The sequence below is a fragment of the Corvus kubaryi genome, unplaced genomic scaffold, assembly GCF_017639235.1.
Source record: "Corvus kubaryi isolate FWS band 111438036 unplaced genomic scaffold, C.kubaryi_AGA036_p1.0 138, whole genome shotgun sequence".
NCBI lineage: Eukaryota > Metazoa > Chordata > Aves > Passeriformes > Corvidae > Corvus > Corvus kubaryi.
In genome coordinates, this window is record NW_024580672.1 from 4,507,843 (window position 1) to 4,530,883 (window position 23,041).

Here is a 23,041-nt window from a genome sequence, read left to right on the forward strand (position 1 = left end):
ACCCAATAAGGTTTAGAACTTAAATGTGTAAATGCGTTTCAAATTGTTCCAAGAAGGATAAATTGTTGCCTATACAGACAGCTTGTCACCACTAGCTAAGTAACAATAAACCCTATTGTAAGGGTAAAAATGTAACACTACATTTTTAGAAAGTGACACTAAAACTGGCCTGTGAAACACCATACATAAACCTTTTTAATAGCCAGCCTTGCTCATGATGAAGTTATCACAACTTAGTTAAGCAGTAGCAAAGTTTGAACAACTGGCTGTACATGCTCCCTTGGTAAACAAAAGGCAATACAATGTACTGCTGCCTTCCTAGAGAAGGGTAAGTAGCAAAGCCAAAGGAACTATTGCTTTGCACAGGATCAAAATGTGCAGCAGCATTATTTTTCCTCTCAAAAGCATATCCTTCTGGTTTTCACTGAGCTCCAAACAGAATGCAAAATCTCTACTTTCAGAAAGTAGCACAGCTCAGTATATTACCCTTAGGGAGATTACAACCACAGATTTAAACACAACTGATAGCACCAACTGGTTTAGGCTAATGCTTTTTGCTTTACATTTACTTCAGAAAGAAGTGTACCTGTGGCCAACTGCACTTATTCAGCTTACACAGTTGTACAGTTGTGTCCCTGAAGTTTCATTGCTTCTGATCACCTGAATGTATTTTCTTGAAATGCCTTGTATTTTCTGCAAGCTTTAAGCTTGCCTGCGTATTTATTGAAGCACTCTAAAAAAATGGAGCCATCCTATTTTAGCAGCAACACTACTACTTAAACAACAGCCCTAGACCTCCCTGGTTTATTGGTCCAGAATCTGGAAAGACGTTCAAAGACATAATCCAAAAATTGCATGACATCTAAACTAAAGCAATCATTTTAAAGGGACATTTTGTAAGGCTGTCTTAGAACAATACATACTCTGTGCTGAAAGAAAGATGGGTCAAGATACTTGTCAAATCGGTCTTCAAACTTCACATCTGATTTCTTCCATTTCACCTGAAGAGAGAAAAGTTTATATTTGAAAAGCTCCATACAGTATTTTTAGCTATACTCACATGCAGAAACCCAGAGCACATATTAAAAATCATCCACTTTAGATGTTTTCTTCAATATGAATAGGTTTTGGCAAAAAACAATGGAATGATGTTCTTAAAGACTGGCATCTACAGGTCAGACATAGAATGAATATCAACCACCTCACCTCACAGATCTAATCTTGTCTGTGCTAACGCTTAAGAACAAGGAAGAATCAGTCTTGCACTGCCTCAGTTCTCACTGTCTCTGTGAGGCTAACCAAAGATACAAACTTGTACTTGTCAAATACAACAAACCTTTTCCATGATTATAGAATCTACAGAATGAATCTCTCTCTCTCTCTCTATTTACCATTACTATGAATCTAGACAATTTGGAAAAGTATGTGTTTATGAACATACTGTCACTGGATAACAGCATATTACTGCTGTTAGTTCTCCACCAGCTGCAGAGAGGACTGCTTTGGATTTGGAAAATATAATTGCATTAATGAACTATATGGTACTAATATGGTAGCACAAAGTATTTTTGAGAATTTTTGCATGATTGCATTTAAAAATTAAAATTAAAACAATTTTAGAAACTAAATACAAGCTTACCTGAAAATCTCTTTCAAAAGCATGCCAAAAAATTACAAATACCAGGATTTTTAATGAAATTGAAACAAATGCAGTCCCCTTGTACATATCTATAATACACGAGAAGGAACTATCCTTTTCAAAAGCTGTTCTCTTATTGAGTGTAAAAGAAAGCATATAAATGTAGATTGAACACCCTAATCACTCACCACAGTCCTGAGAAATATAAAAACCCCAAGACTCCAGCAGTACTTACTTTGAGGTTTAATACTAATGTTCTTCAGTTCAAATTACAACCTTGTTCAAGATTAGTAGCTCAAAACATTAATAGCTTTCAAAACAGTTTTAAGCAGACACATTTCTCATTAGAGCATCTGCCACTATGAAGCACAGCTTAGAACAAATCCACCAGAGACACTCTGTGAATTAAACACCACACACAGGCCAGCCCAGCAACTGCTCAGTGGTGCCAACAGAATCGGACAGAGAAGTCCTGAGCTTTGTACATAAAAAGTATTTTAAGGGACTATCTTATGTTATTTTCATTACTGGCTGCTACTCAGTGCTAACTTAAAATTTAGAGCAAATGGACTTCACAATGCTGGTAGAATTTGAAATAGCAAATTCTGAAATTTCTACTATCAATTTTGCAGTAAAAATAGGGAGATCAGTGTAAATGTAATTCTGAAAAGTCCATACAAAACCTAGTTATCTGCACTTCAAACTGTACAACTTATTCAGCACAAATGTAATTGTGGCAAGAATATCCTCTGACATCCACTGCTAGCACATGGTAGAAAAGCAATGCATTAAGAAATGGTTTCACTATACAAATGTGGTGAACATGACAAGTGAACCATCACAGATTTAAGTAACATCAACTATGTAAAGGGGAAAGCTGAAAAACTTAATTTGTTGTCTCACCCAGCAAGGATTGTTTATTAATTACCTTTTATCACAGCAACTCAATATCATAGCAGAAGAGCTTCAGAAACTTGAAACCTTATTAATCATATAAATAAGAAATTTCTACTGGAATTGCAAAACAAAGTAAATTTTGATATTAACTGCTTGCAAAGCAGAAAGGCTTACAGTGGGTTCTTATTGTAGCTCAGATTCCAGTTCAAACCTATGATGCAAATATCAGAAGTCCAAATATGAAGACAATGTGTACCTTCTCAAGGGTCCTCTATACCTCTAGTCTCCATCCTTTCAGGATATCTTCCTTTCCAACTAAACACTTTGCTGCACATTATAGAAGCTCCAGTTTGTTTGGAGTATTCCAAAAATCATAATTTTACATTTGTTATTAATAAATCTATCAAGGTTTTTCAGCAACGGAACAAAATAATTGAGAGAGGGAAGATGCATCTTCCTCTAACATAGCCTGAAGTATCAGTACATGTTGCAGTATACAAGTACCTATTTCTGAGTTATTTCACCATGTAGAATTTCTTATTACACCTGCATCACCAAATTACTTACTGAATATGACATCTGGATTTTTGTGTTTGGTACCAATTTCACCTTCCCTTCACTGGTCAGATTGACATCTACAATTCTATTTCCATTGAAACCAATTTCAAGTTTTTTGTAAGTCCAAAGGTAATAATCTTCTCCATTTTCATCTGCTTCTCCAACAATCCCTGCATAGGAAACAAGTGTAAGCATCTATTACAGGTACGCTTTTCAGATATTTTGCATTTATTTTTAAAAAATATGGATTACAAAAGTTTTGCCAGCTAAAAAAGCAACATAAATAAAGAGAACACAGAAGACCTTATGCTCTTCTTTTCAACACTAATACCTGGACTCCACTTTCAATCCACAGGTCTCTGCAAGAAGCATTTTGTAATGGCATTAAAAGAAAAACCATGCAGCTACAAACACTGCAGAAGACCCAACAATAGTGCCTCTACTTTTGTTTGCAATTCTTACCAGATAAACAACTAGCTAAATACATATTCATCTTCCCTAACAGAACTTAGCCAAAACCTCTCTAATTTTCCATCTTCCACCTATTTGTTCACTCAGTTTTCTTCCTCTTAAAAATTTTACTTTCACTCTGTAATCCTCATTAGTTGACTTCCCAACACATGCTTTGTGCTCTCGTTTGCACACAAGTTTCCAATGCTTGCCAAAAATGTGGTTTTATATTAGGAAGAAATTCTTTACTGTGAGAATGGTGAGACACTGGAACAGGCTGCCCAGAGAAGTTGTGGCTGTCCCATCCCTGAAAATGTTCAAGGCCAGGCTGGATGGAGCTCTGCGCAACTTCATCTAGTGGAAGGTGTCCCTGCCCAGGCAGGGGTTTGGAACAAGATGATCTTTATCTTCCCTTCCAACTCAAACCATGCAAATCATTCTATGAATAAGTTATTAATTTTCAGTAAGTTAGTGCAAAATGTCTCATCTACTACATAAGACTTCTCAAGACTGTACTATGCTGAGTGAAAATAGAAAAAATCTAACAGTCAACAAGTTCACAGGCTACAGGTTGTCATCTTCGATGTCAAGATCAAAGATCACATACAAAATATACAGGACAGAAAGTCACAATAAAAGCAGCACTCAAGGCATACAAGGGTGGAGGGAATGGGACAACAATTAGGCAAAGGATATGGAACAGGCTATCACAAACCACCAGCTACATGAAGGAAAGCCCTTTGTGCATCATCTGTGTTTTTTATGTCAAGTTTTTTACTCATGCTCATATGTCAGGATTGCCTTGTATATGCCATCCACATGAAACACGTGCCAGTTCGTGCCTCCACCATATAGCCTGGCGCCTGGCATGCCATGTGTTCCCATGGTAGTATCCAGAACCATGACAATACAGACCTCTGAACTACTTAAAGAACATTTTGATCAATCACTCACTGAAGGAATGAACTACCACAGTGCTCCACATACTTAGGGAATGTCCTGGAACAATCAAAGCTAATCTCTTGTGCCACTGTGGGACAGCAATTCAGGAAAAAATATAAAATGGAATAATTTTTTCTGGAGGCACTTAAAAAGATCTGGTTGCCTTTTTCAGGTTAGAAAATAGTATAAACCTTCCAGAGCCATCAAACAGCAGTTTGATGTCATTACCCTCAATTATCAGCAGTTAATAAAGGTTAATTTATGCCTAGTCTTTATGGAAAATAGAGTACTCCTTACAGGGTATTTTGAGGACTTCTCAGGAGAATTTTAAGAATTAATGATACCAGTGAGCCTTAGCAAGGTGGAAAACCATAAAGAACATAAAGGATGAACTTAACTAAAGTTTGCCAGGAGACAGGAGGAGTGCTGTGAATACATCTGGATGAGCCCAGAGAAGTGAATGGTCTGCTTTAAGAATAGAATTAAAGAGAAGTTGCCTAGAATTCTCAGCACGCCTTAGCACCATCTGAATCCTTTTCTTTTAAACTCTTCAGAGATAGCTTTCTTTTGGTAGCACTAAAAAAGGACTCTACCCATCTACATTTAGGGAACAAAATTTTGGTTTAATCCAGCTACAAGATGTGAATCAACAATGAAAAAAATAGGATATTGGGTGATACAGTATATACAATACATGCTGGCTAGTAAGGTTCTCAAGATAGGTAATCCAAATAAAGTGGATCGACATGACAGCCCTCACACAGTAACAAAAAAAGTCACTCAGCACAAGCTATTTTTAATGCAAACTGAGGGTAACCAATTCTGGACACTTTCTTCATAAAACCAAAAAACCCCTTCTCAGTATTCAGAGTATTTCTGAGATGCTGTCATAACTACTTAAGTTCTTACACCCACATATCTTAAACAGTCCTAATGGTTTTCTTCTTTATAATTACTGACATTAAGTAACTATTTAGAAATAGTTACAGCTATAAAAAGACAATCGAGCAAAAGATACTTGCTTTCTTTAGTCTCTCTACCTGCCACCACATTACGTGGTACTAGACAAGTCTGTACAACACACTGAAAGGCACCAGCAAGCTGGCTGAGGCATGTGTACGGTATCATTCATGCCATATTCAAAACAGAAATACTTAAAATGAAAACTGTTCAGTGAGCAGCAAAAGTCTCAGTGCTTTAAGTTTTAAGCAGCCCTCAGAGCCTGAAACATTTCTGTTGTTGGACAGAAACCCAGGAAAACCAAAATTATTGCAGGTCAGCTATATTCACAGTTTTCTCCACTGTACTGGGAACACAAAGGTCCAAAAGATTCATTCAGACTTACAGATAAAAACTTTTGATTGGTTCAGGTGCATCAACTGCTTTCTCAGCCCCCTACCAAGAGCTGATTAATTTTTTTGAATAAAAGTCAGGCTAAGATTGACCAATCTGCAGTCCTGCTAGTTTTACCTAACCCTCAGGAGACACAGACCAAAACTGTCAGCATCACTTGCTTTCACACCTGATGTCAGGTTATATCCTTACATAATATTAGCAGTACTTATGATGCTGCAGTCAGCTATTATGTAGCACAGCTTGAAATCCTGGTTCTCAACTGTCAAAACCAGCTTCTTAATATCTTAGAAAGATGATACCCAGATTCTATATGTTTGTTAGCTGACTTCTTGTGCATAAAAAGGATACTACTGGGGAACATTAAAAACACTGAAATCACAGGAAAACAGATTTTTAGCTGAGAGCATAAAATTTGTCAGTGTATAGGAGATTTAGTACGTATGTTTGTTCTTTGGCATTTTAGATGATGAAACATGACCAGAAAAATCAATCCTAAAAAAGAAAGCCTCCAAGACTTGTTAGTCACATAGGATTCCAAAAAGTCAGCTTAGCATCCATCATCCCTGGGCAATTCAAAGCCTACACACCTGTCACTAGTCTAGAAAAATAATTCATTGGTCTTTTGCTGAAAGGCCAAAGCCATAAAAAATATTATAGCAACAACTGTCAGTCATGCATGCTTTTAAACAGCCTACCAGCAAGTGCACAAGTAGTACAGTAAAGGCCACACCAAGTAATTCAGGTCTACTCCAAGTCCTGCTACAGAGCCATCACACACAACAAGCAAATCAGCTGAAAAGAACAAAATCAATACCTAAGTACTTCTCCTCAGGCATGATAATGGTATCTCTTGAAAACAGACACATTAAAACAAAACCAAAAAAACCCAGACCTTCCTGGCGACCAGATAGATAATAAATAAATAAATAAAGTGTTAATATTTCTGCCATGTTCATCAGACAGATACTTTCTAAAACCAATTAAAATTACAGGACTAAAAAAAGGCACCCTTTGTGTCAAAACGAATGAATGATGGATAGCAATATTCATACCAGCTATCAAAGAACTTTTCTCACATGACTTGAACTGCGTTTTTCTAGGTGTTGTGGCATTTTGTTTAGTTTGGGCAGGTTTACCTCTTTCATGGAACACAGGCAACCAAGACCTTACCTTACCAAAACATTTCATGGCTGTTTTTCATTTCCTTTCAGTTTATATCTACCGACAGGGAGATTAGGCCTTGGGGAGTTTGTTTGATTGCTATCGGTGCAAAGTGTAATCTGCAGAGCACTCTTTACTAGTTATATGATCACAGGTTATGAGGGAGCAACAAAACACAGAGACCTTAGGAGACAATGGCACTAAAGATACACACATTTTTATTCAAGACACAAGCACTTCTTAGCCCAGATTAATAATATTCAGCAAAAGAAATTTTGAGAACTAAGAGGAGAGGAGAAATTTAAAAGAACAAGTAAAATAAAACTCCATATAAACACAGACTACAAAGCAACACTGTTAACAGCCACTAAATTACCATAAAAGTAAACCAAACAGCTTTTGCATTAGTAATAAAGTAGCAAAATAAATTTTAAATTCTGAAATAATTTTATGAAACCTGTTATTCAGGATCACAGTAACACGAACCTTATGTGTAACCTATCTAAATACCACTCACTTGAACATTTGAACAAGTTTAAACCTAAGAGCTTACTGTTATTTAATCAGGGCTTGAGAAACAGAATAGCTTTTCACTGTTTTTGTAATTCACTAGTACAGCCGTTCTACTGTTCTTTCAATGCAATAATCCTTCAACTTATTCCACACAGAATCACACAGAATTGATTAGATTGGAAAAGACCTCTGAGATCACTGAGTCCAACCTATGACCTAACACCACGTCAACTAGACCATGGCAGTGAGTGCCACATGCAGTCTTTCCTTAAACACCTCCAGGGATGGTGACTCCACCACCTCCCTGGGCAGCCCATTCCAATATCTAATCACCCTTTCTGTGAAGAAATTCTTCCTAATGTTCAACCTAACCTTCCTCTGGTGCAGCTTAAGACTATGTCCTCTATTACTTCGTTTCCTATTCTTGTGAATTTGACTTGCATGCAAGTTTTATATTCTTGTGAAATTCTTGTAATGAAGCTTAGTCATTAAATGACTCCATGGAACCCACCAGAACAGGACTTGAGTAGGTGTAATCCAGTTATTAATGCATAATATCACTCACCCCATATTGGCAAGTCATCAATATACATCTGATACCAATAGTGATTTTTGATAGCATACACAAATGCATCTCTTCTTCCCTTGTCCAAGTCAACTTCACAGTAAGTAGTCTGCATTACATCATCTGCAAAAAATTAAACCACAATTAAAGATTTATTCATGAACTAGCTCAAAGTGAAGGCAAACCATGCAAATGGGGGAATGGACATTGCTGAAGTCTCCAAGCTGTCTTGGCTATCCTCAAGTAGGTAACCAAAAAGGACACTTTAAAAGGAACCACTAAAGCAAATACATGATTGTTTACAGAAATCTACACTTCTGCATGCAGAAGCTTCCAACATATCGGATAAGGAAAGGTTTCACAGTATCCTTTTGCTGCTTCACCCACACTAAATTAAGGTACAAAAGCTGATGGCAGATTCACCTGAACAGATCATGAGACCTCTTTAACAAGAGGTATGAAATTATTAACAAATACCTAAAATTGTTTACAACATTATCTCTCTATTTTAGTATAGTCAGCCTCACTGACTAGGAATAGTGTTTGTAAAAAAACCTTAAAACTTTTTAAAGTTCTCAGCAATTTTGAAGAAACTACCACTAAGGGAGAAACAAAGCAATCAGAGTAAAGATAGAAAAAAAAAAAAAAAAAGGAGAGACGACAAAAATAGGACTAATGCAAAGAATGTACAAGAGGCTGCATTTGAAAATCCACCTCCTTCAGCCAGAAAGCTATTCTTCCCCATCTACAGTTCCTAAGTTATACTGTTAGCAGCCATTCTTTTGCATTCCAGTTTCCTTCACTAATGTTTCCTTTTCAAGTGAAGAAAGACAAAAGGGCATATTTACAGGACTTCAGAGAGCAACAGATTCAGACACAAGCTCCCTCATCTACATCTTAGTAATTGTTTTCACGCTACAAATAGTGAAACACAGTACAAGTAAAGAATTCCATCTTCTCCTCTCCTCTTTTTTGTCATCACTGGAATTGAGGACCCATTTTAGTAGATAAAATTAATTTATGCCCTAAGTACAGCTCTAATCTGTATCAAAATTCAGCTTACTTTCTTCTATACACTAACTACAATATAAAGCTTAAAAGGAGAATCAAATCACCTGCACAGAAAAAGCAAAGGCAAGCAGAATATTTAGATAAACAGAACACAAAACATAATTTCTCTAATAACAACAAAAGTCAAAATACGTCAAGTACATCTGCTCAACAAAACTTTTTTTCTGGAGAAAAAAAGAGAATAACAAAACCATTCAAGTCAACAAATGCACCAAGAAGACTTTTAGTGCATGGACAACATTTTCAGGGCCCATACTGGTACATTCAAGAGAGGGAAGCCATTAAAGTTGGCACCACAGCTGAAACAGACGTACAAATTCAAGTTTGCACTTACACCTCTACTGAGCTGGATCCTATACTTTTTGGACTATGTTTCCTCCCACCCCCAAAATGCCTCTGCTTGACACTTTTTCATTTTAACAGATTTTTTAATTGTCTTGACATTAATTAAAAGGACAAAAAAGAAGCCAGTCCACAAACCCCAGAATCATTATTTTCTGGATTTGTTGCTAAGTATGGATTCTTTCCAAAATATTTGGCACTTCACTGTCATACTATATTCAAATAAAGGATAACACCTTTCTAATACTACATTTTTTGACTTAAAGGATTGTTCAACACACAGGTCAAATGAAAATATGTTGTGAATTAAAACACAGGTAAAAGAGAAACTGATAGAGGCTGTTAAATAAAGCATTTCCCAGTGCCAAAGCAAGAAGCCTGTTTTGGATAAGTGTTATGGGGGGGGCAGGCTGGCTTTAGGTGACTCTGGTTCACAGTGGTACCAGCACAGGTAGGTTAGACTGCAACCTACTCTAAATTACTCCAGGGGCTTTCAGACTGTGGAATTTTTTCAGTTTGACTAACTGAAATGAGCCATTCTGCATATAATGCTTTAGGATATAAACAGTGAGGTTTGCTGCTGTTAAAAAAAAAAAGACTTTGAAATATCATTTGAAGTGAAATGACTGCATTGACACCAGTCTGCAGATAGCACTGTGCCACGAAAAAGCCTGTCTTCACCCATTTTTATAGATCTTACTCCCAGCATTCAGAATACCAGAAGACATCACAGAGATAGTATAATCAAATCTGGATTAATTCTGTTACAAGTTGCTCCAGGGCACACACATAAAACCCCAGCGTTATCATTAGAAACAATCTCATTCAATTCTTGCAAAACACAGGCGTGACATTACATAGGGACTATTATGTCACCCCCAGCCATACTGCACTGTACAGTTCCTCTCACCTCCCCCTAAAACAAGTGAATGAAGTCATGTGCTCCTTTCTCCAGCCACTGACAGCTGAAGCTGTCATTTAGTTACAGGACAGGATTAGGTGGTCAAGCTTAAATCCACTGTGTTAAATTACTAAATGAAAGAAGCTTAGAACAGCATTTGGTGGCTGGGGAACCCGATGTCTACTTCATTACAGCTTTACCAGATCTAAAGTTTTTTTATGTTAGAGAATTCTTATCCAAGTTATGGCTGGGTGTGTATCTAAGAGGAGACTGAAGTTAAAGACAGGTTTTGTGTTGCATCTGCATCAGGCATGTTAAAGAGGTAATATCTGCTTTGTAATAAAGCTTCAGTAACATCAGTAGCACATTCAGGAAGTTTTTTAAAAGCATGAAAGCATGACTCATTAGAAAAGCAAGTGTGCTCAGCCAGATTTCAAATTTCCTATGAACAGTCAGATCAATGGGGTTTTATTCAAGCATGTGAACCATATTAAACTTCATTACATCTGACAACACTAAATGTCATCCTGGATGGCTGCCATATATTCTAGAGGCGTTGCAGAATGAAGTTTGGGCGAAGAATTCTCCATTAGAAATACGGTCATTTAGTAACATTTCTGAAGAAGTGCAAAATGCAATTCTGTTAAAACATCGTGTTCCTCTTTCAATTCATCTTCACTAATGGCACTGTATGGTAACACCAAAATTTTCAAATTGAAGTTGCTGTAATCCCAATGTTCAATATATTTAATAATTTCCTAGGTCTCAGGTGTAACAGAAGATGTCACTCAAATACTTGAGTAAAAAACTTGTCATATTAATTAAAAAGCATTACTATCCTAGATTTAGCTTGACAAGATAATTAAGTCAACTGAAAACTTAAAGTTTATATTACAATGTAAGTGTATGTCAATAATTCATTACTTTCTTCACACAGGTATTTATACAGACTTCACACCTGTGATATAAGAACAACATTGCTCATACTGTAACAGAAGGAAAATCCAGCTATCTTGTATAACTGCATGTGTCCTTTCAGAGGCCACACTTAAATACAAGAAACACTACTTCAGGGAGACTTGAATACACTGTAGATTTGCCCCACCAGTCACCACTATGAGAGTTCAAGTGGAAACCTTCACTCTCAGAAGGGCACATTTCTGCAAAATCATAATTTCTTTATTCTAGTTCAAAAACACAAGCAATACCTACTGATTCAACTGCCAGTTTTACTTACACAGTTTAGTACTTCAGCTAATAACAGCTGTAGCCTAAACAATTCTTTGAATACGATGAACCTTTACCTGCTACTGCTGTCCAGTCAAACAGTGTTGAGAAGGGAATTGTTTTTTATTACAGAAGCAAATTTATTAGAACAATTGTATTTCCCCTTTACTCACTTCAGAGGATAAAAACATAAAGTATGAAGTTCAAATCTAATTTAATTTTGTAAACTCATAAAATACTCATTTAAAGAGAAAGAAATGCCTGTAACTGTTAATCTTAGCATAACGCCAAATGCACATAAAGAAAAGCACAGATGCCTGTTAACTCAGATATGATTCACATATTCATGAAGAAAATCTGTGCAAGTTTATAACTTATTATCTTAATTATTTCAGCTGCAGATTTTAGATACTCAACAGTCCTTGAAGCTGTATCTTTTACTTAAAAACACATGAATCTATTGGAACCAAACCAAGCCTCTGTCTGTTAACAAAAAGGAAAACAAAAACCAACCAAAAAACACAGACCACCCACAAAAACACCAACAGCCCTGTTTCAATTTAATTGCAGCAACTTCTGGACCACTGGTGCAGAGTTGAAGCATGCATCAATCACACTGAGATAAAACTTATTCATTAAAAAAAAAATTATTTCAATTTCACTGATATAATCTAGTTACAAGAAAAAAAAAAAAAAGAAAAAAGCAAACACCACTTCAGCAATAACAAGGTCTACCTTTAAAATGTCACTGAAAAACTCAAAAAGTGAGCTACCATCACATTTCAATAATCAAACTGGAAAACAATTGCCTATACAAATGCTGAACTTTAAGGACTGGTCTATAAAATCCAAATTTTACAACACATAAATTGGATATAAATTGTACTGGGTTCATGACAGCTTTTAAGCCTCTAAAAAAATGAATCTCACATTGCAATCCTCTGCTCTACTTCTTTCCTTTAAAAACCCGTATATCAAGGGGATTTGGATTACACAAATTTTACATAATTTCATATTAAATACTACTTTCATGTTAAATACTAATAATTACTGTTACAATTAATTTATACTTGTTGCTCTGAAATTTGGAAAAAAGACTATTTTAATACTTTTAACAGCAGAATAAGGATAGTAAAATAGACTTGACTGCCATTCATAGATTTCACTTCATGGACCACTGCCAGAAATACTGAAACAGCTCCTGATGCAGAAGCTGCTGGATGACAGTTAACAGCAAAGAGATTATTGTCTTCATCTGCTATCCAGAGGATAGAAGACTGCAAGAGAAAAATCTAGAAATGCATGTACACGTACAGTTTCACACATCATGTACACATACTTAGTAATCAACCAGCTACCATGTACCATCTGCTTTATAAAAAACATCTGACCTGCAGCCACTTTGGTTGAGAGTTCAAGTCACTGCAGGTCCAATACAGATTATCAATATATACTAAGGTTCAAGATGTTAGTAACAATAACTAAATTTTTAAAAATTCTGTGCATTGGCTACATCATAGCAGTGAACATCAGCTCACAAACCATCTAGTCTTTTCAATTTGGTGCTGCACCTAGAGAGTGCATTTGTCACAGGAATGAAAGAATCTCTTTGTAAAGTTGGGGTACTTGAAGTAAAAATTACACATTGAATTGGCTGTCGAAACGAACATTTACCATATTCTGATAATAGAAGTTTTATTAATCTTCACCACTGTGTTGAATTGCTGCCAGTTGCCTTCACTCTTCTTTCCATTTTGTGTTTCTGAGGACATTCTATGAAGTTTGACAAGGAAACTATTTCTCCCACATTGAGTAAAATTTGCAGCATGCTACAAGTGTTACAAACCAGTAGTGGGGACTGTGTTCCAGTGTTTGTACACATACTGTACGTTTCTTAAAAGGAAAGATTCAACTCCAAACTCCTTTAATGTGGCAATGCTATCCTATATGCAAATTTAAAAATTATGAAGAATTTAAGGTATTAACAAACTTTCTAAAAATCTTTTATTCAACTTATCCTACTGCTACCAAAAACATCATCAGGTCTCTTATTTTGCATACGTCCAATTTTGGATAAAACTTTTACAGCTTACAAAAGCTAAATCCCATCTGACTGTAAATGCTCAGATGAGATACTATGTTTAAGTTGTCCATCCAGTTAAGCACTAGTGATGCAATGAAGTGCAGTGTTCTGGAAAAAAAGATACACAGAAACACAAATTGAATTAAATTTATAAATGTTAAAATTCAAGAGGCAAAAATAATCTGTTAAATATTTGAAGTTCTGCAATTACTAGCCACAGATATCTGAAAGGACACACACAGAGAAATTATGCAATAGAAGACTCAGGCCTTAATATCAGGAAATATATTTGCGGAAGAAGTTAAATGTTTTCTCTGGAACATTACAGCGAGATGGTGAGGACAGGAAACAACAGGAAAAAAAAAACCAGACCAGCTTCATCCTGCTCCATCCTGACTGGCATATAATGAGTTTGAGACAATATATAAAGGTATTTGTCAAAGTTATTTTGAAATAGACAGTAACCAGAAGGACACAATCATCTTTGTGTTGAGGTGGAACTTTGAGATGTTGAGCCCTTGCTACCTCTTTGCAAGGTAGTATTTGCAAGTATTCAATTTGTATTCAAATATTGTATTCAAATATAGATTTGCAAGTATTCAACATCACAGGAAAAAATTACGTCTTCAGAATTGATAATTCCAGAATATTAATTCCAGTACCTATTTAAACATTCATACGCAGAAAACTTAGTTTTACTTCGTAAAATGATATCAGTTACTTCAGAAGCACATATCTGCTGCAAGCATACTCCTTCAAGGGCACATAGACGGAAATTTCACTGTAAACTCAAAAGCTAATGGTAGTACACAACCTTGCAGGGTGTACCAAACAACAATAAAAAATACACTCAGTTTCTAGCAGCAACAAAATTTCAGTTCTTCTCATTAAAAGACCAAGTTTGAAGAGTTTGTGTATTTTTTTTAAGTGACTAAATGCACTTTGAATTGCTTACCTTTAAATTTGATGTCAAGACCACTAAACTCCAATTCAACTCCTTGAAGTGCTTCCCCTAGGGTTTCATGGTAATGGCTGATGCTTTTTTTTGATCCCACACAGAAGGGGAGAGAGAAGTATTTGTATGTTTCTTGGCGATTGTGGTAGGGTCCTACAGTATTCATCCATAGAACAACTTCCTCTTTATCTTGGTACTGAAAGATAAAGTTATTGAGTTAGATGAGAAGCCCAGCAGAATAAAAATGTTCAAGAAGCTCTCATTCATATTAACTAGAAGGGCAGTTAATCAATCACAGGCAAAAGTTACACTTAAAGACAGCTGAGCATTTTTGTCTTTGCATGACAGGGATTCTAGGATAAAATGTTCAGCCTGCTTTCTTAGAAAAAAAAGCCAAATTGATCATACAGTTTCTTAGAGCCTATCAGTGAAGTATCAGACAAGAGGGATTTAAAAAGACATAGAAGATGCAATGAGCAGAAGTGGAAAGAAGCATGAGTCTTGAAAATAAATAAGCTTTTACTAATTTTGTGAAAACATAGATCAATTAAAAGCAAAACTCTGCTTATCTCAACTGAAAGAAAGGAAACACCAAATTAAGGTCTTTGTTAAACAAGATCTTCGCAAAGAAGTCAGGCATTCTACCCACACTGACAGACATACTGTATTTTCCTAAAATGCAGCTCCCTTTCATTTTAGCAAGGATATAAATTGCATTCAAAATTCCCAGAAGAGCACAATGCCTCACAGGAAGCACTAAAATTAAACTGTTGCATACCTGCAGTAGCCAAGAGCCAAAGACACACAGAAGAACTGTATTTTGATGCATTTCTAACATTCTCACAGAGAAAAAACAGAACAGCAAGAAGTCTGGTGGCTGCCATGAAATTCTCTCTGGGAACATTCACTCTTCACTTTCCACAGCTACTGTTATCCAGGAAAACATATTCCTTGTCTAGGAGCCAGTATTTTTTTTTCAAGCCCTTATTATGTCTGAATAACAAAAAAAGTACTTAAAGTCATTAATCTATCAGTATTCAAATACTGATAAATTCAGGAAAATTATGTGATCTGAAATAGTAACTTGCATTACATCTGTATGCATCTGGATGAGGTATCAGATTTACCGATTACTACACAAAACCTCTCACCCAATACAACTTCTTCACCTATAATTTCAACAGAACAAGAGGGACAGGGACAGCAATGTAACTTCTAATGCATAAAAAACCTACCTACTTATAACTATATCCATATGAAAGCAAATCACTGTATAGGTCCTGAATTTTTTTAGGTACAGAAGTATAAAGTACTATTATAAGACCAAAATACAGACACAGAACATCTTGGAGAAGAAAAGAAAGTAAAAAGTTAATTAGATACAACTATTACATAGTGCACAGCTGAAATACTGAATACGGTACTGTATCTCCCTTTTTAACAAATGAACAAAGATTCTTCAACTCCATTTATTCTGAACAACCACAGTCATACCAAGAGGTTAATGCAGAAATAATTAGGTACATGCAGAATGCAAAAAATTCTTCATATGAGGTGTTTAAAGTTAACTCAAGGATTTAAACAAACATGCTTTGGAAAATAATTTAATCCCTTTAAACTAACATGCCATCTCAATTAAAGGCTCATCTTTTTTGTTTACAAAAGATGTACAAGGGTCATTCTAGCCTCTTATGTGAGTGATTTCCAACAAGAAACTTAAAATATCTTACTAATTTCATTCTGAGCTGCAGCAGAGACCAAACACTTATCAGTTTCACAAACCTGCCCCTTTGCAAAGTACACACTTCAGAACATTTTTGACAGGTAAAGAATATCTAAGAAGGATCAAAGAAAAAGTAAACAACACAGTAAGAGAAAATAACATTCCTGCTCTCTGCCAGCAACCAAAAAGGTTATACCAGTGCAGCACAGCTGTCCAAAGAAAGTTGGGAAAGAAAACAGAAAGAAAGCAAAATCACAGTTCCAACCCCCTCAGCTGCAGAAGCAGACAGTGGAATCTGCACTTCAAATCTGCCTCTAGCTCTTGCCAAGGGAGCACGGGACAAGCTGGTCTGTATCTCTTACTAGCCTGTTACGTCTACCATGTCTTCTGTTTCCTCCTCTAACAGCTGCAGAACATATTTCCAGCCCTTTCTCAAAATGGTCTTGTCAAGAGCCCACTTTAGCACTACTTATACCAAACAGCTTACATGTGAGTTGACCTATGTCTCTGTTCAGCCTTCAGTAATAGAATATGACAACATCCTTAGGTCTGTGACATCTTTGACAGTGCCTGAATAAAGAAAGCACTGACCACTGCTTTACTTAGCTGCTTGTTTCTGACATGCTTCATACTGAGCTGGGACCTCCACGTTTTTGGAACTATACCAGAAGTGACAGAAGAGGCAGAAACTAACAGATTAAGAACATAATATGCAAAATCTTGCTATATTTTCTGATGTACCAATGTAACTAAATAGTAATTACAACATCTGCAATAACAAATCGTCTCTTATCTGCATGGTGTTTAGTCCCTCTTCAGGGCTTACAAGTTTTTCCCACAATGACTCCAAGATGCCATCAGCCTGCTCTAGAGAGCAAAAGAGCCAGATCAAATGTAAAGAATTCACTCTGCATTTATTACTTCCTCCTTTCTCACAGTCACCCCAGAAGAGCACGATATAAATCTGTTCAGGACTGCTACATAAACAAACACACCACCTCAGCCAGCCCAGGCTACACCACACACTCAGCAGTCCTTAGCACAGCCGTTTGCCATACATCAGGTGCACCCGGTGGCCTCCCCAAATCAAGAGTGCTGTAGTAAGCAAAACAACTAAAGCAACTTCAGCTTAAATTTGGGGGTGGTGTCTAGTAAAAACTCAAGGACATTTTCTTCTCCTTACATATGTTGGGTTTTGCTCATTGTCAGTTATAAAGATGAGCTTCCACATTTAAATACGTTTCTGTGACATGACATATCTCATCCTTACATTCTTAGCCTAGTGGAAAGGTAATTTGGTAGTAAGAACACAGCCCTATTAAAGAGTTCAAGTTTGTGGTGGTTTGGTAGTGGTGTTTTTGTTTGGTTTGTTTTCTTTTTCATTAGTGCCTTCATAATATCAAAACATCTACAACAAATAACAATGCCAACACAAAGGAAAACTTATTTAGGCAAGACAAAGCACTAGAGTATCTTGTAGGAGGCTGTACCATCACTTTATGAGGACCACTAGGTTTTGAGAAGGCTTACATGTAATACACCTCTCAGCAAAAAGGTCATGCTACAAGAGAGAGAACATAAAATAAGCCAAGATGAACATATTAAATGACAAGGCAAAGACGGTCAACAAATAAGATACTGCAATCTGTACTCTGGTAGATCTCAACAAGCTCTTCTGGTTTTGGTTCCTATGAAGGGATAATATACTGCATATAGCTCAGATATCCTAATTATATTCACAGACACAAACATTTAACAACTTGGTCATGGTGCCACAATTCACATAGTTCAGTACTTCCACATGTGAGAAAAGACTACAAAACACAATTTTATTTATGTTTCACTTGCTGTAATTTATGAAAAAATGTCTGTAAGCTTTGGATATTCTTCTGCACTAAGTTTAATATCAGCTCAGTAATTTCAGTAACTATATGGAATATATAATGATACATTTATAGATGCAGCCTGAAAAGTCTCAGCATCGACACAAGTTACCTACTGTAACATAGCTGTTACAGTCTGATTGAGGGGAGATAAACCTTCAGGAACTTTTTTCTGTAATGCCAACCATGTGGTGGAGGACCAACCTGCACCTCAAGTGCAACTACGTACCATCCCCAACCCTCATCACAGCTGAGGACATCTGTTCCAAAGCAGCACAATATGGTCACGCTGCCTGTTCAGAGCACTGGGCTGCACGGATGTGTCTGTACAAGCCAAAATCACGTCCAACCAATCTGTAGTTCTTCCTTGTTGCTGGTATTGATGGGTCCACTCTAATTTCCTGCAGGACACTAAACTGGCAGGAAGCTTGTGCAATCTGACCTGGCCAGGAGTGCATCTCTTCCATGTAATACAACCAGTGAAAAACTGGGGGTGTGCACCACTTTGAGGCTTAATACCAAGACAATTTCCATACATCTATACAGCTTAGAAACGATTCAAGTATAGCAATACTGAGACTACCTTCAGTATAGCACAGGCATCTTTCTTTCCTGTTACCCAACAGGGCACTCATGTGTGGAAACCAACTTTATGTCTTCTTTGCACAGCTGCAGAAATTAGCATGGTAACCCTAAAATAGACTATTTCTTCTACAAAACAAGTAAGGCTAGATTAAGTCAGTATACCAAAGGTTGCAGAAAAAGATATGAGACTGTCAGGTTATTGATATTCCTCTTTAAACCAGGAAAACACTTTGCAAAAAAAGAGATGGAGGCAAAAAGAAGATTACAACTGCCAAATTTCATGTGATGATTCAGCAAAATAAATTCAAATCAAGACAGTTCCTTTCAGAAAATATGCAATTTTACTCCTTTTCTCAAATAGAAATCTGGAATGACGCTCTCCACAATGCACATCTTTCAGGGGAAAAAAGAAGACTAACATTATCTGTCACTGGCAAAGCAAAGCTGTAGAAGCAGGACAAGAAATACAAGAGGCAGCAAGCAAGACTCACCTGATAAGTAATATCTAAGGCTTGTTGTCCTCAGTATCTTACAGATATTCTATCTTTCAAGCACTGTGATAATACTCAACGTTTGCAGCTCACATCCAAACCTTATTAAACTGTGGATTTCAGCCTCATGCTCTCTTTTGGACACAGCAGGCTATTTCTAGTAACACTTCTCCATTTCTCCCTGAATTGTAGGCCTCACCAAGATGTGGCTAGAACTGTACCGGCATCACAGGCTGATCTACTGCACACGCAGTACTTTTACTGTTACACTTCCTAGATGCACGAGATTGCTCAGGCACACCACGTCCTGCTTCCATGACATTTATTTCACCTCTTCAAAACGGAAACACAACTTCAAAGAGGAATCAGGCTGCTCATATGCACACAACTTCATATGCAAATAAGTATTTAACATGCACTGAAATGTTTTGCACAATGTTTCTCTAACTGACAATTTTCATATACTGTACAAAGTTCCTGATCTAATATACTAATTTTAAATAAGCCTGATATGTTCAGGATTTTAATGTACTTCACAGGGGTATAAGTCAAGCAAAAATGCTTTTCTCCACCATAATAAATTAGGAATTTTGCTACACAATATAGGCTGGGTTTGGGTTTTTTTTCAATGTTTTTCATGTATTTCCATGCTTACAGAGCACAGACAATTAAACTGAAGCAACATTAAAATTAAAATGCTACCTACTCCCTAGACCATTCTCCTGCAACAAAAACCACGGGGTATTTCAGAATCTTTTACAGTTTGTCTATTTCATCATCAATTCCAACAAGTCTAGCAACAGAAGATGTGAAAGCAAAGGCCAGGCAGGAGCCCCCCCAGCCCTGTTTCTGCAGGATCAGCCTGTTTCTGCAGGATCAGCATACATTGTGGTAAGGCCACCAGTACCACATTGATACTATCACTTCCACAAATAATAGGACAACTCAAAAAATGTTGCAATTATTAGAATACAGGCAATGAGCAAGTACATGACATGCTCTGAAGCATGAAAATAAGTTAAAGAATCAACAGACAAGAACTAACTGGAAAGTTAGTTCCTGAGTTCTGTTGTGGTCTGAAGTTATGCTGCTGTACTGTCTTTAGACAATGGAGATTTTAAATGCTGTGTCTAAAATTTCTCTTCACTTACTACTGATCTTAAATTCCCATGTCTTTATCTTACAATTGTATTCATACTATTCATACTCCAAAGAAAGGCAGATGTGATTTTTAAAGACTAATTCAAACTTAAGATAAAGGATATAGCTGTTGATTCAATGACACTATGCATACCTCGTATCTCCAGAAACAATAGTACAGACCTAGAGCTTCATGCAGAGTCCTCTCACAACTTATTTTTATAGTATTTGCTTAGAAGTCCACAATTATAAAAGAAAGGACACATATAATACATATTACAGCACACATATTGCACACTATTCCATGTTATAGCAGCACAATACATATTATAGCACACATATTGCACAGTATTCCATGTTATAGCAGCACAATACATATTACAGCACACATATTGCACGCTATTCCATGTTATAGCAGCTTAAGGCAGCACTTCTGTGTGTCCAACATGCTCAGCACTGGTAACACCCTGTACAGCTGTGTCAGGATGCACCAGCACACCTTCCCCCAGGCAGGCCGAGCGTCTGCGCACATGGAGCTGCACACTGAGGAAACAGCAGGATAAGAATAAAGATAAGGATAAGGATGTGTATTCCTACCAACAGGTCTCGAGTCTTAAAGTCAGTAAAAATTTAGTTTGAGATTATCAAATCCTAAATTTCCCTTCCACTTCTCCAAAAGTGAGCAGAGTCTTCAAAATGTAGTAAAGCACTTTTATTATAAGAAAATTAACCTTCCAATGGCAATAATATTCAAACTGAAATTCATTAAAATGCAGTATTTAAGGAATATTTCCTTCAGGTTCTTTATCTCAAAATCAGTATACTACTACAAAACCCTGGTCATGTTTCATTCATACTATTCCATACTATTCCACTCCAATCTCCCATACAAGATTGAAGTATCAAAATACTCAAGCAAGGACACAGCCTTCCAAAAAAAGGTAACTGTCTTTCTACACCAACTATTCCTAACCTATCATATGATGTTAATAAACTGGACGCTATGTGAACAAGAATACTAAACCAAAATAGAGTTATAATCCCTCAGAGTTGAGTACTTAGATGAAAAAAAATGACAAGCCTTCAAAAGGAATTTCTGATTTCCACAGGTAACTGTTTAGGCAATCATTCAGAAGACCCAAAAAACATCAGCAGTCACTTTTGAAGGGAGAGCTCAAAACCAAATAAATTCACAAAATAAAATTGACAGCTTTTTTTTCCCCTAGAAGATTACCAATATTAACTTAACAGTGAATAATCCCTCCAGCCAACCAGCCCTTAAAATAAACACAGTGCTATGCTGAAAACCATCTCACCTCAGCAGGAGCCTAACTCTAAAGCATAGGTTCAGTAACAAAACTGGGACCTAAACTAGTTCAAAGAATATTTGTTTCTTGAAAGTACTCAATATTAGATTAACTTTTCTGTCATTAACTGCAGCATCAGCAATTCCCTTTCCCTCTTAAAAAACAAACACAATCCTAACCAGTTTTAAAATCCTCAAAACTGCATGGAATGAGGCAACTTATTACCTACCACTTACACCAAAACTATCAGCACTATTTATCTGTTTTATTAAGAGCACTTGGTAAGCTTTACTACACCTCACATAGAGAAAACTATGATAAGAAACTCAGCAAGTGTTTACCAGCTAGGCTGCTCAAGAGAAAAAGAAGTCCTGACAGACAGACAGACCCAGTGTTTAATCATAGCCACATCTGAACCCACTCGAATTCCACTTGCAGGAAACAGAGACGGTTTTCATGAAAGTCTCATTCCAAAATCACATCTCAACTTATCACACAAACTTCCACCTTCTCCCACTGAAAGCCATAGGAAACAACACTCTGATGTAAGATCAGAAGCCGACGAAGCACTGGTATTTACTTCCTAGAAATTTTTTCGTGGTAATATTGTAAGCACTTTAGAAAAACTATTCTATACGCTCACGAGGTGAGCACTCAAATCAGCAGTATTTTATACACCCATCTTCCTTGCGGGTCCGTGGCAGTGTCCCTGTCCTGCTCTCACTCCCCAGCCCATTCCCACGCTATCCCTGCCTCTCCCCGAGGCGGGCTGTCACCCCGTGTCCCGCGGGGCTGTCAGAACCGCGCTCCGGCTCGGGCTTGTGTTCTGAGGCAAGAGCAAACACCCTCCCGAGAGGAGGGCAGAGCAAACAGCGCTCTCCAAACAAAGCACGCGTACCTGCCGGGGCGTTTATCTGCTCCAGGAAAAGGTGGGACACCGCGCCCGGCCGCACAAGGATGTGCAAACCGGATCAGAGAACGGGGCGGCCCTGCCCCGAGCGCTCCGGCGTCCCCCTCCGGCCGAACCAGAGCGCGGGGCCCGACTCCGGCCCGCGCGGCCAGGACAGCGCGAGCAGCGGAGCAGGCGCGGAGGGAGCCCCGCGGGGCGGGAGCCGCCCGCTCCCCCCGAGGCCGCGGCCCGTCGCTCCCCGTCCCTCCCGCCCACCGAGCCGCGCTCTCCGCGCCGCCGCGGCACGGGGGCCGCGCCCGAGCGCCGCTCCCGGGGAAGCCGGGCGCCGCCTCACCGTGTGCT

General features: G+C 37.5%; 1 protein-coding gene across 2 annotated transcripts in view; it reads right to left on the reverse strand.

Moving 5' to 3' along the window:
• The window catches only part of TM9SF3 (transmembrane 9 superfamily member 3), a 47,348-nt gene that overhangs the window by 23,758 nt on the left and 549 nt on the right, over window positions 1-23,041 (reverse strand). The window contains exons 1-5 of one of the 2 annotated variants that reach the window (XM_042018756.1): window positions 15,439-15,599; window positions 14,661-14,856; window positions 8,082-8,204; window positions 3,104-3,264; window positions 924-1,001 (exon numbers count right to left, since the gene is read on the reverse strand). In XM_042018756.1, the coding sequence (XP_041874690.1) occupies window positions 924-1,001; window positions 3,104-3,264; window positions 8,082-8,204; window positions 14,661-14,856; window positions 15,439-15,564 (684 nt within the window). In that variant the 5' untranslated portion in view covers window positions 15,565-15,599. Of the gene's footprint in view, window positions 1-923; window positions 1,002-3,103; window positions 3,265-8,081; window positions 8,205-14,660; window positions 14,857-15,438; window positions 15,600-23,041 lie in introns of those variants that run through there. The other variant, XM_042018758.1, reaches the window with a different exon arrangement.